The 13,538-nt window shown below is 40.2% G+C and overlaps 1 protein-coding gene across 6 annotated transcripts in view; it reads left to right on the top strand.

The window, feature by feature from the left end:
- The window catches only part of LOC118334671 (receptor-type tyrosine-protein phosphatase mu-like), a 162,745-nt gene that overhangs the window by 40,131 nt on the left and 109,076 nt on the right, over nt 1–13,538 (top strand). For all 6 annotated transcript variants that reach the window (XM_035670694.1, XM_035670698.1, XM_035670697.1 and 3 more), the window contains exon 3: nt 10,832–11,106. In XM_035670694.1, coding sequence (XP_035526587.1) covers nt 10,832–11,106 — 275 coding nt within the window. The remainder of the gene's footprint in view (nt 1–10,831; nt 11,107–13,538) is intronic.

Here is a 13,538-nt window from a genome sequence, read left to right as displayed (position 1 = left end):
TTTTTTGAGAGGGTGTGACTGACAACATGTTGCGTACTCCAGTGGGTGGAAGCGGCTGTTAATTCACTCATAGCACGTTCCATTATCAAGGAATATGAGTATTTGTTATGTGCTTTCATGACTGTTTGTATTTAATGCATTTAGGTGAAACTATTGATATTCTATTGAACAATTTTCTTATTGCTGTGACAGTGTCTTTGTTTTGATAGCACACCCTTGGTCGACAATGACACCTAGACAATAATGAAGGATTGGCAGAATGAGGTTCATAGGGTAACGGTGATCTTCTCTCATTCTGGTTCTTTCTTGTCAGGTTCATAATGCGTTCATGCAAATGCAAATCACTCATGAACCCAGAAGGGTGCCTTTCTTAGAGTGTGGCTACTGCATATGGATAAGATGGATAATTGTAGGCATACTTATTGCTATTGATGAAGCGTTGTTATTGCCAATATACTGTTTATTGCTATTGTTTTATTGCCCAGGCCTAGCCATACTTTAACCATAGTTTGCCATGATAATCTTTCCCAACCATAACCGTATTGATTTACCGAAAGGGAGAATTTAAAAAAATATTGGCACTGGATGGAAAAAAAGATTTGGCAGAATTGTCCAGCATTATCGGTTTATCTGTCAGGTTTAAGTCCAGTATTAAGTCTCCAGTATCTGTAATTAGATACCTGTCATTAATGCCATTAGGTAACCGTCATTCAAGTGCCAAAAGAAGATGTGAATATGAAAAGTTCATCATGCAATAATAGGAATTTTATTAAAGGTTAACAACATTCAGTACTGAAAACCTGCACACTATCTATTATCTGCTTGCAGTAACATGCATCAAATGCTTGTGAAGAATAGGAGACATCCTGAATTAAGATGCTGTGTCAGTGCGGTAAGTGTAGACAACAGTTGTGCAGGCCTTGTGCAGCATTTGATGTCAGCCCTCTGAGGAATCCTTCATCGTATGAAGCTCATACTGCAACCAAAGACCAAACTGGCCCAATTTCATTCCAGCATGTAAATAAAAGAGTACTAAAAGGGAAAAGCGAAATGAAATGCAACAAGGAAAACAAGCCCTCTGGTCACATGAAGAAGAGATGAGCTGTGCCTGAAACTCTCGGTTGTTTACGACGATCCGCTCCCTACCTAATTGCTACGTCTGGACGGAGAGCAGTCTTGTTTATCCCCCCACACAGCTCTGATTGCATGCTTTGGCTCCTTTAGGGTGGCTCAGCCCAGTTCTGAGGCTCTGAATGTCTGCTTGGGCACTCCCTAGTGTGTTCCCTCTCCCGAGCCAACTGGAGAAACCCCCGGCAGAACTGTCACTGTCAGTCCTGTTATTACCAACAAGCCTCATCTGTCCTGGACAATGATAATAAAACCATATCAGCCAAGACGACACTCATTGAGCCTTGGAGAATGGAGCTGGATGCACTTGTGTCAGAGTCAGATGTTGGCTTGGATTGCATATTATTTGAAGAGGAAATTACCGCACTTGAATCAAAGACTTTTGTATTATCACTCAAAAAACAGATTTCTCTAGTTTTTGCTCTACCCACTGTTATAAGTTATCCAACATGGTGCACTTGTCTTAAAGAAGAATGGATGGAGCTGACTTGATGAGGAAGTTTGCAGTGTGGTGCTGCGGGGGGTGTCCAGATGCCATTAAGAAGGAAGCTGTTTTTAGTGAGCCCCAGCTGGTGCAGAGCCTGCCTCCTCTCTGATGGTGTCATGGATGTTGCCAGCAGTAGGCTGCTGCTCCCTGGCTCTCCCCTGAGACTCGTTCTGGGGAATAATGGCAAGAGGAGGAAAAAGAAGGTCCTCTAACTGAGATTAATTAGGGTTTTTGTATTATACTAGGCACAATGGCAAATGCAGCTCTGGTTAAATGACTTATTGTTGTATTCTTAATGTCTGCTCTAAATACGTTGCAGGAGAGAAATTGAATGTTTTTGTCTCTGCTGCACAGTGTCTTTGTTTTGATAGCACGCCCTTGGTCGATAATGACACCTAGACAATAGTGAAGGATTGGCAGAATGAGGTTCTTCATAGGGTAACGGTGATCTCCTCTCATTCTGGTTCTTTCTTGTCAGGTTCATAATGCGTTCATGCAAATGCAACTCACTCTTGAACCCAGAAGGGTGCCTTTCTTAGAGTGCAGCTACTGCATATGGATAAGATGGATAATTTTAAAAGGCAAACTGTTCACCTTTTTGACCATTTCAATCAGGAGGTAATGAATTGACAAAGCCCCTCCGCCTTACCTGGACAACCAGTGTTGTTTATGGCGCTATATGTGCTGTTCAAATGAAAGAGGAGAAGGATAGCCACTTAAAATATGAAAGGAGAGAACACCCACTGACTGAAGGACGTCAGAAATTTAATCAGAATTTAAATCACATCAGCAAAAGATGGGATTTGCTGTTGAAGAGGGAGTGGCTGCGTCTTGTGAAAATAAGCTAATTGCTTTTGAGCCATTCACAACTTTGTGAAAATCACACCTTGCACAGTGTTGGCAAGGTTGTGAGGTTAAGGAGAAACCCCATTATATGATTAGGGGATGAAACAGACCAGCAAATTACAACGTCTGATCAATTCGTGAATTAATTCCTGGGGATGACAGACTGCGATTTTCAATTTAGCATGTTTGTGAGGTTAAGAACTGTACCGTGGTTTGAGTAAACAGGATTGCACCCATTACTATAAACAGGATTATGACAACACACTGTACTTTCATGATGGAGGACATATTTGCATAGTGTATCTTTTCCCATTAGTGTGCATGGTATGTACAATTAGGGCTAATGATGCAGCTAGGTGACACGTGAACACTCTCTATTTTGTAATGGGTTTGTATCAGGCAAATGGGCTATTATATGACCCATTTACTACAGTGGAGCTTCAACAGTGCGTAGTGCATATTAAGATGACATATTAAGCCATTAAGATTTGCTGTTGATTGACACACAGCAACAAAGGATGCTGCCATGGGACATAATAAGGGTCAGCTGTTCCACCTGACTAAAATGACAGGGCTGAAACGTGTTGCGCATGATGGATTGTTTTGGGTGAATCTGTTTGACACTGTCAAAGAAACCTGGCAGGTCCTTCGTATGGAGAGCCCAAACTTATTCAGTGTTACCTCATCAGACCCCTTTCATGTTTCAAAGGACACAGGGAAAGTTCTGGAAAATTGAGTGGAGGCCACGGCTGTTCACATTAACAGCCTAACCCTCACAGCGAGAGCATTTTTGATTGGTGGCAGACAGTGAGAATAGCCCTGTCTTCATTGACATTTCCGAAGCGGCAGCCGTGCTTTTCTGCGGTGGTGACCTCTGTGAATTTTATTAGCAAATGAGACCTGGAGGGTTTGGGTTTAAAGAGCGCCCCTTCATTCTGATTTCCCCCACATAATGATTTTCACGGAGTTCAGGACCTGAATGGAGGAGAAATAATGAGCGCTAGTCATTACTGCAAATTATATCCTCCGCTCAGCCCATCACTCAACTCATAATTAATCTAAATACCTTCAACCTATAGACATATCAGACTTTATACCCATTAAGAAGACTTCCCTACCTTTTTAAGAAAAGAAAACGAGGGGAAAAAAGAAAATGTACAAATGTAGCCACTTAACCAGCTCTGGGTAATTTGCTACATCATTCATATTCTGCTTAAAAACTGTGTGACCAGTCCTCTGTGTATTCCGTTAGTGTTATTTGTACAATCATGTGTATTTAAGGAAAATCATATTTATACATTGAATGCAGAGTAGACTTTTTTGAGTAGTGTCTAGTGTAGTAATGGCTCTTGTGTTTACAGGCATACAGGGAAGCATGAATGCAATAGAAACGACTTGAAAAGGGTTAATAGGATTCATCTGGCATTTGTCTCAGGTCGCTGTTCTCCTTCTACTTCTCCACCACCAACTCTGAACCTTCTCCTGCTTTCTACTATGATTACAAAAAAGACAGGCTCTGAGGACATGAGACTTTATTGCAGGAAATGAGGAAATTAGGACGTGGTCTTGTCACATTGTTGTAATTCTGAAAAGCTGTCATTTCTAAATTGAGTTTGCATGCTTTGCATAAGCAGGAATTCATACTGTATCACTTTGATAGTATTTCAATGGATTATGGTCATTATTTTTGCCTGCTTCCTTAAGATAATGTCAGAGTAGTTATGTTCAGAAAAACTAGCTTTAATGCAAAAGACCCATTTCTTCGATAGAAAGTTCTGGAGGTCACCAAACTTTCATTGGATGAATAGGTGCTAAAAAACCATCAAATTAAAGTATTTATTTCTTAGTGATTACCAATTTGTCACCAGCTTCTGCTCTTAGCTGAAGGAACTTGTTCTCCCATATGGACTGACACGAGCTGTGACCAACTCCCAACTGCTCCGCTAGTGCGAGTGAGCTGACAGGTCAATGGATTAACCTGATGGAAGCCTTCTCTTGGATTATAGCCATTATTTTGGATTGCTTCATGTCCAGCTGAATCTAAACATTTGTGGGTTTACACTTGCTGGAAAGTCTTTATCATAAACATTTGTTAGATTGCATGAAACCACACCGATGCTCACCAGACTTGCAAAGCTGCAACCTCCTAATGGTTTAGGTTTCTTGTTCCATGTTAGACTTTCAGAACAAATAGCACATGAATTTAGTGTCTTTTTAAGCAATCAATTCAGCATTTTAGCATTGGTCTCTTATAATATTGTAGGACTTACAATGGACTGAACTGATGTGGCAGAACCAGAGATATAGTCTTTTTTTGTTATTCCACACATTCTTCTTACTTGTTTTAACTGGTTCCTACCGAAAATGCAATATGGCACCTGAGATTTAGGTCAGCGATTTGGGTGCGTTATGCTAGTCGCTGCCAGTGTTGGGCTAGTTACTCAAAAAATGTAATTTATTTCTCATTACGTTTCTAATAGTAAGTACTATTATTACTCCCTGCCAAGAGTACTTAGGTACATTACTAGTTATATTACTTTTCTGCTACTCCCCACAAAATTAGTAATTGTGCTCCTTCTCCCCAAAATTCAAACCTATGACAATTAAAATCCGTTTTTTTGTTTGTCCTCCAAGCTAGTTTCATTCACGATTACAAAAGTGAATCCAAGGATGTGATTGGACGGTTGGATTTAAAATTAGTAGGGGGTGACAACAAAGGTAATGTTGTAGCTAATTATTTTTTATTGGGGGGGTAACTGTTATATCATTACTGAAATGTATTCGTAATTAGTTACACTACTGGTTACAGTGGAAAGTAAAATCAATTACTGCAGTTTTATTACTACTAATAAGTTATTGCCCAACACTGGTCGCTGCTAATATAGGGACATGAGGAGTGGTCTACAGAGGTTTGGTAACCTTACTCCTTTCTAATTCCACACCCCCAGATTTTTATTTTCAAACTTAACACCCTTTGATGTAGTTTATCAGACTTCATGCTGTTCCCTGTGGAGCCACACATGGTTTTATACAACTATTTCCATGTACAATATCCAGTACTACTCCCCAAGACCTGTAAACTGATTTTGATGTGTACAATTCCCCTTTAATCAAAATAAAACACTTGACTAATGACAGAAATCCACTGAAACCGGCGATTGTTTTTTTGACACCTACTGATTTATGGCCTCTGACAATGAATTGTCTGATAATCAATGTACGGTTAATGTTTTCTGTGTAACCGCCCTCATTCAGGCACAGTAGCCTTGTTAAAGTCTAAAATATCCTAGTATAATGGAAGTCATACATTTCTATTTCAGTGGTGTGCCCTTCATTTCTGAACAACAACACGAATGTATGTAGCACCACTTCATCTTTTACTAATTCAGTTTTCATACTAGTCTCCATGTTCTCCATGTTCAGCCATCATTGTAATGGAAGGTGAAGGTGGCCTACATTGGAATAATAATAAATCTATTCCTCTGAATACCTTAGACAATAACCGAGCCCTGGCCTTTACAGAGTTGCAGAGACAGGCCTTGAGTACGCTGAGAGCTCTCTATTTTTAATTGGTCTTGAACATGCCATTGTTAAGGCAAAAGAGATAGAGAAAGAAGAAGAGAGGGAGAGAAAAAACTGTGCATCACTGTGCATCACTAGCACATTAGCACAGCACTAACACAGTGTCATTATAATTTGCTCTTAGTCTCGCTGGCTAATTAGCTTGTCATGGTGCAGCAGGTCCTGCAGAGTATGTGGTCATTAAGCTCTAAGAACATAGAAACTGAATGACAATCAGTGTTTCCTGTCATCTTCTTCTTCTTCTCTTAGACAGTGACAGTGTCAGCATAACGAGGCGGCGCACTGTCACTCGAAAAGCTGTTTTCTTATGTTTTATGGTGGTCAATAATGAGGAGAGAAAAGACTTTTTCCCCTTGTTGTGTTCAGGTTCACTGACCTAAATCAAGACGATTTGTAGGCCTCAAATTTGGTGACAGGAATTTCATAGCCCCATTGCTACAGTTCTGCAACCTCCTGGGTAGTGAGGAAGAAATGTTCTGATATTTACATCTATTTCTATCAAGTAATTGCACTTAAATACTAACGGCTACTGCATTAAGCTTTATTAACAAGAAGTGACTACCTATTGTTTTATTAATATTACATTAACATGGTAGTAAAAAATTTACAAATGGCTGCTTGAGGGATCTGATATTTTCGTCTCTAATTACCAACAACAGCGCTGCTGTGCATAAATCTCCTGTGCAACACTGTCACAACGTGGCTGTTTGAAATGAAAAGCAAACAGCCTGTTTTAATCATAGAGGAAAGCAGTGGTGCCAGTATCTTTGTCTTTGTAATATGAGCTACAACTGAACAATTCATCAACTGATTATTAGTGCTGGTTCGCATCACACCAAGGGTTGCTGATGCCTCAAAGGGGGGAAAAAAACAAAAATGTTCTGGGCACCTGAGCAGATGGCTGAATGTTATTAAAGAGAACTCAAAGCCCTCATGGAGAGACACCTGATTGAGGTTGGACAAACAAGTGTCTCAAAGTCGACTCATTTCCTGCCCTTCTACATGTACTTTACACAACTTCTTGCATTGCCACAGAAATAATTAGCCTTACCATTTGAATCAGAGACAAACTGAGTGTGAATAATACATTAAAAAGCTCCAGGAGAACAGCAGTGTGCTGTTCACAATAGTGAATCATAACAGAGTGATCATGCTGTGCAGGAAAATCTATAATACAGGAAAGCCACGATCATAAATAGCTAATCACAACTTGAAAAAGTGTGTTTTTATTACAGTAAACACAGGGAGATTTTATGAAAGGACTTGCATGACGCACTCAAACTTTAAAGCAACGTTATGCAAGAATTTATATTTGGCGTCCCTACAGTTTTGGATTGCCCACTTGCTTGGCTCTGGTTCTGTGGCCCATTCTGGCACCTTACCCCGCCAGCATTCCCTGCTCCGAGCCTCAAATCTCCTCCCCCATCCATGCAGTCCAAAGCTCCTGTGCTAGCGGTGTAGCACCAACACTCCCCCGGTACTCCGAGCTCCATTTCCAGACCGGGAAGAGTCGAGCTAGTTGCATGGCTAACTGAGCCAACTAACAGTTAGCTTTTCTTGTTCCTAAATTAAGAGCTATCTGTCCGTGAGAAAACTCAGTAGATCTCAGAGAGAGCAGCCGGACGACTTCAGAGGAAAACCAGAAAACACATTTTCTCTATTAAAAAATGATACAGTTTCAACAAAATCAGTGACATAGTTAGTGTTGTCTAACTAAGTGCTGTAAAGCATTACACACTCCGAGATCATACACAGCAACCCAGGTTACATAGTGCAAGTACAGGCATTCAGGGAGCATGTAAAATAGTTTCATAATGTTGCTTTTATGCTCACACACTTGCAGTGAAACCACACAAAAGGTGCCAGTGTAAGCCATGCATAATTAAACAAATATTTTATGTATGTTATATATAAATTCTTATTATTTATTTAAATTATGTATTTATTTGACGAAAAAATATTACTTTCAGCCACACAGTCTTCCTCAGCGTTTGCTCAGTGGTCATGGCGATATCTCCATTGTCCATCATGTGATCTTAGTGTGTAATGTTAAACTGCTTAGTTGTTATGGAGACACAACTCAACAGAGATATCTCTATGACAACAGAGCAATCTCCATCCAGTGACGAAGGCCATGAGATAAAGTTGAAAGCTCTGAAGAAGCCAGTAAGTGGACATTGAGATACAATTTTGCCACTAATGGTTAAAGGTAAACAATTCATGTTCAAGCTCAACTATGTATTTATTGATTTTTATTTTATAATTATTATAATATATTATTGGAAATTTGTAAACGTTTTTTTTTTCTTAACCATTGACAAGCGATCAAAGCCAAACGTAAGCCTCGGTATATTGTTGATATCCAGTGCACTTCCACATTCTGTATTCCACTTGTAGCCCATGTAGTCCATGTGGTCCACAATTGAATGTTGACCATGTATACTTAACATGCACAGTTTCACCAGCAGTATATCATGGTTTGTCTTTGTGTTAATGGTTTGTGGGAGAGTTGTTGTGCATTTATGTAAAATACAGCCCCTAGTGATACTCAAATGACCTAGACCATGTCAAGATCCTTTAAAACAACAACTTGCTACTACCTGACAAACAAAGCCGAGGAGGCTGACTTGGTGTCATCACAACTCACTGCTCCTCCTCCTTCTCCTCGGCTCCCTCTCCTCCTCCTTGGCTCCCTCTCCTCCTGTTTCATTGTGTAAACATGACAGAGCCCCCACTCGTTATCTGAAGCTGGAGACAGATGGAATTGGTGAGCGTTACAAGTGCAGCACAACAAGACAAGTGGGCAAGCTTGAGTCATTGATGGAGCAAATAGGGTTTTGTGAGAGGCTGTTTGGCTGACACACTCGGGGACCAAGCCTGCTGATTTAGTTGACGTTATTCACCCTTTTTAACACCATATCTGAGTGACTCGCCAGATGTTAAGTTTAATGACGAAGATTCACATCCACTGCTGTTCAGCTCTGCCTCACATGCAGGAGAGCAGTGCTAACAGGTTGTTTGTCTCACCTCTAAGCAAGACGTGCCTTCCAATCGTTACCACACTTCCAAAAAGATGTATTTCAACATAAACTGAGTCTTTTTGGCCGTGTTTCAAATGCTGTTACGATTTGTGCCATCTCATTACCAAGCCAAGCTAAATAGGATGATGACAAATAGAATGTGTTCTGCATCTCCTTGAAAGTTTGCCAATATAATAATTCTCACTTGTGTTTTATTGGCAAGAGGGGAGCGAATTAGATTAACCTTTAATATTGAACCAAAGCGATAAAATCTAAATGGGGCTTGGTTGGCAAATAGATTTTAACTTATTGATTTCTCATCATTTCCCTTCTCTCTGTCATTGAGGGGGAAAAAACACTCTCTAGCATTTGTAGAATTAGTCATTTTTTTGCCTTTGTGTTTTGATGAATGATAATGATAAGAGAGTTACTATCAATCCAAACGTAACAGCATTTTCTCATTAATGCTAGTATTCTCAGCGCTAAAAGGAAAGGTCTCAGCACAGTCATTTACCTGCTTCCTGCATACTCTTATAAGATTAGGCCTTTTATTTAGTTACTGTTAAACCTCAGGACCTGATTGCTAGTAATAATCTGATTCTTGTCTAGGAGATCTTTCTTTTGTGTTAATAAGCATCTGCCTACAGCCAACAGATCCAAGTTATGTTGCTTTGTGGCCAGAGAAAAAAACACAATCAAATACATTAAGGCCATTAAGCAGTCATTCTTCTACCAAATGTTGTACAAAGTTGTTGCAGGTATTGTAGTGCTCAAATAATACCACATTAGTCTTTTGGTATCTTACTTTAAGGATTACATGAATTTGTTATTTGTCCCTACCTCACTGTTGACATGATTTGAAACCTATACATAATCACAAAGTTTAGAAAAAGTTCATGTCATTCTTTTGCCTTGTTGTTGAAAGGTGGTAATAAAGTTGCCTTGTCTCCTTAGTAAAATATGTGGGTGATGAATGTTATGTGGTAGCCAAATGAGTGTCCACACAAACCATGCACAAGAAATAGGACAGTGGTGTATCCTTATATGGCAACCAAGGAAGCATTTAAACATTTAATGCAAGTGTTTTGGTACTTGTTATACACCGCCATGTGTTACGGTTCGTAAAATAACAAGACTTAGTCTACAGCCACGCTAGCGGAGCTTTGAGTAAAATGCTTACCTCTGCATGCTTACACTGACAATGCAAACATGCTGCAGGTAAAATGTTTAGATGGGTTAGTACACCATTTTAGTGTTAATTGGCAAATGTTAGGATGCTAACTCGCCAAACTAAAGTGCAGCTTAGGTGGGAGTACCATTAATTTTGCAGGTATTTTAGTCATAAATACCTGTATTGGACACATTAAAATTTTACCTGGTGATAAGGCTAGATGAGCAGTACTAAAGTCATTAGGATACATCATCTGGGAAGCACGGATGTCGGTACAAAACTTTACTGCAATCCATCCAGTAGTTGTTGAGATATTTTAATCTTGACTAAAGTGGTGGACTTGTCTTTTATAGAGCCACGTGTGTGTCTAAAAACCCTTTCCTGGTACTCACCAGTATTTGAATTTGAGATAATATTTCCAAATACTTTTTGTAGTTTATATTAGCATACCATCATGCCAGGTAGATGGGTTTGCATTTGTATAGGATTATGACTTTCACAAGAGTTGTTACTACAAATATCAGTTTGCCTCATTTGAACTGCTGGTTGGATAAAACCAGCTCAACTCATGATGTAAAACTCTTGTCCACATTGCAGGTTCAGCCTTCATGATGGTGAACACGTCAGGACGCTTTGCAGGGCAGAAGGCCTTACTGCTGACACCACAGCTGAAGGAGAATGACACTCACTGCGTTACCTTCCACTACTATATAGGAGGCAGAGACAACAGCCACCCCGGTCACCTAAATGTCTATATCAAAGAAAACAACAGTCCCATGGGGATGCCTGTTTGGAACGTGTCAGGTCCAGCCACTCGCTCCTGGGGACAGATAGAGCTGGCCATCAGCACCTACTGGCCCAACTTCTACCAGGTAAGGAAGTGTAGTCTGAATCAAGCTCTCTTTTGCATAATGTCTCATCACAAAACTAGGTTGCCCATTGTAAGCAGCCTTAATAGTTAAGCCAAAGTCATTAAAGCGTGTTCACTGGGTGGAGCAAGACAAATTTATTATTTGAGAAGGTCCAAACAATCACACAATAGCCTATTCAAAACACCTCAGATTATTGATTTCTGGGGCTACCTCCGTATCCATGGTAATCTGTTCTCTCTCCCTTCCATCTGAGTCAGTTCTCTTTTTCCAATTCTGAAAACTCATTTTCACTTACCAATGCACATGACTGCTGGCCGGGGCAAGGTGATTTCACACTTGCCTGGCTATTAGTCTTCACCGGGCTTGTTCCACGAGTCCACCAAATGTTAATTGATGCAGAGAGACCCCTTAACCTTCCAGTAGGAGATGGTCCCTTGGTGAATTATTTCATTATGGCCTGGCAGTGCTGGTCCACAGTGGAGCTGAGGGGAGTCCTCCTGCCTGCTCATCATAGCAACCCTGATAACTTAGTTAACAAGGGACACCGCTGAGCTTCTCACTGCTGAATGCAAGATTGGAGCCTTAATGAGAGGCACATGGACAAAAGAAAGAGAGAAGAGGGGGAAGGCAACAGTTGAGAAGGACAGAATGTGCAGCAGCTACCACTAATAGTCACCGCTCGACTGTTGACAAGATGGTGACCCTTGTGTGACATAATGATGCACAGTCAGTCTGGTCAAATGATTTTAGTTGGCTCAAGACGCTAAAAGATTAAAGGAGTCTGTCTGTAGTAAAGGAACAGCCTATTGTGTTTGGATTCACCCTGCGTGCAGACCGAAATGCTGACCACAGCTGTAAGTGTTAACCATCATTGGCTCTGTTTTTGAGTATAATAAGAATATAATTAAATTAAAACACTTTACTTTGCCTTTAATTGTGAACACTTTGACTTCGACTGCTCCTTCGATGCAACAGAACCAGTCTACACCTTTAAACAAAGCAGTGTGTTGCTTTTGAATTCTAAGTGAAGTTCAGTGACGGTTGAAGATTTAGACATGCTGTTCATTGTGTGTTTCGTGAATCTCTGCAAGTAGGGTGAGTGTTTAGGCCCCAAATGACATATTATGCTTTCCAATGTGTTTAGGGAAATTCCCAGCATCTGTTGCCTTTCAAACCCCAGCGGAAGGTCTGTCTGTTTGTAATTGTTCCAGACCCGAACTGACAACATGGCTGCGAAGATGCTAATGATCTTAGCACCACTCTCAGTCAAGAAAAGAGAGACCAATGCTTAAAATTGTCACTAATTAACAACATGGCACTAATTATAGGTATCTTTAATTGCATAGTAACCTACGCAATTGTCAAAGGGAAGCCACCTGATACTTGGAAATTATTTTTTAATTACCTGTAAGGCTTTTAGTCATCATGAGCCTTTCAGCCCTTGATAATTACTCTTCTGTCAGGTCTTCCCAAAAACTTTTAATCGAGATTGTCATGCATTTCCAAAACTGCTGTGAAAAAAACCTACAATTTCTAGTAAATGTAATGCACAATCTAAGTGTGTTCTGCAATATTCAAAATATACACTTTGTTCATAAGATAAACACCCATTATTCATCCTGATATGCAGCAATGAGAGAGAAAAACCCAAATATCCTCATCTATCTTGATTTCAATACAGTCGAACCTATGGCGGAGCTAATCAATCCTGCTGTAATGTAGTACTTAGCCAAGTCCCTTAGGGATAGCCATGATGTAGACATTTAATGTTGGGTTCACTTGTCTGTCTCTCTGACAAATGAGAATGGTGAACTTTCCCGTGACATCAACAGCTTTCGTCCCATGTGAATATTTTCACTCTGTGGGTCAGGCCCAATTATGCACTGCACTATCATTGATGTTGGAATCAATTATATCACAGCTATTAGGCAGGCTGACTGATGTCTGTTGCACAAACAAAGGATTTCAATTAGAGAGTGGGGGCTAGTTCATTTGTCTGGTGGCGATATATGGAGTAGTTGGCCTTTTAATTTCCTTTAAATTAGCCTGTAATGAGGTCATAATTGGCACCCAAGACATTCACTTTCATATTTCATGAGACAAAAAAAGAAATTTATAATTAGACAGCCTTATCTGAAGGCATCCTGCCTCCCAGATGACAATGGTAACTATCTCCGCCTCCACATTCCTAGGCTACAAAAGGAATCTCAGAGATGTATGTGTGTGCAACTAGCAGGACACAAGTTTCTGGGTGACACCATATACGGAACATATCCATTAATATATACCATTCACTGGATGATATAGGCTTATATTTAGGGAATAATGGCATGCAAAACATGTGTAGCCTGAGTGTGTGTGGTGTAATGGGTCTCTGCACCACACCCTGGGTTTGGGAAGGGACTGGCATTCTGTTTCCCTTTTTATCACAC

Source organism: Morone saxatilis, unplaced genomic scaffold (genome assembly GCF_004916995.1).
Source record: "Morone saxatilis isolate NCDOM2014 unplaced genomic scaffold, NCSU_SB_2.0 Contig23, whole genome shotgun sequence".
Taxonomy (NCBI): Eukaryota; Metazoa; Chordata; class Actinopteri; family Moronidae; genus Morone; species Morone saxatilis.
Note: the sequence above shows the minus strand (reverse complement) of the source record. Positions and strands in the feature narration are given on the sequence as shown.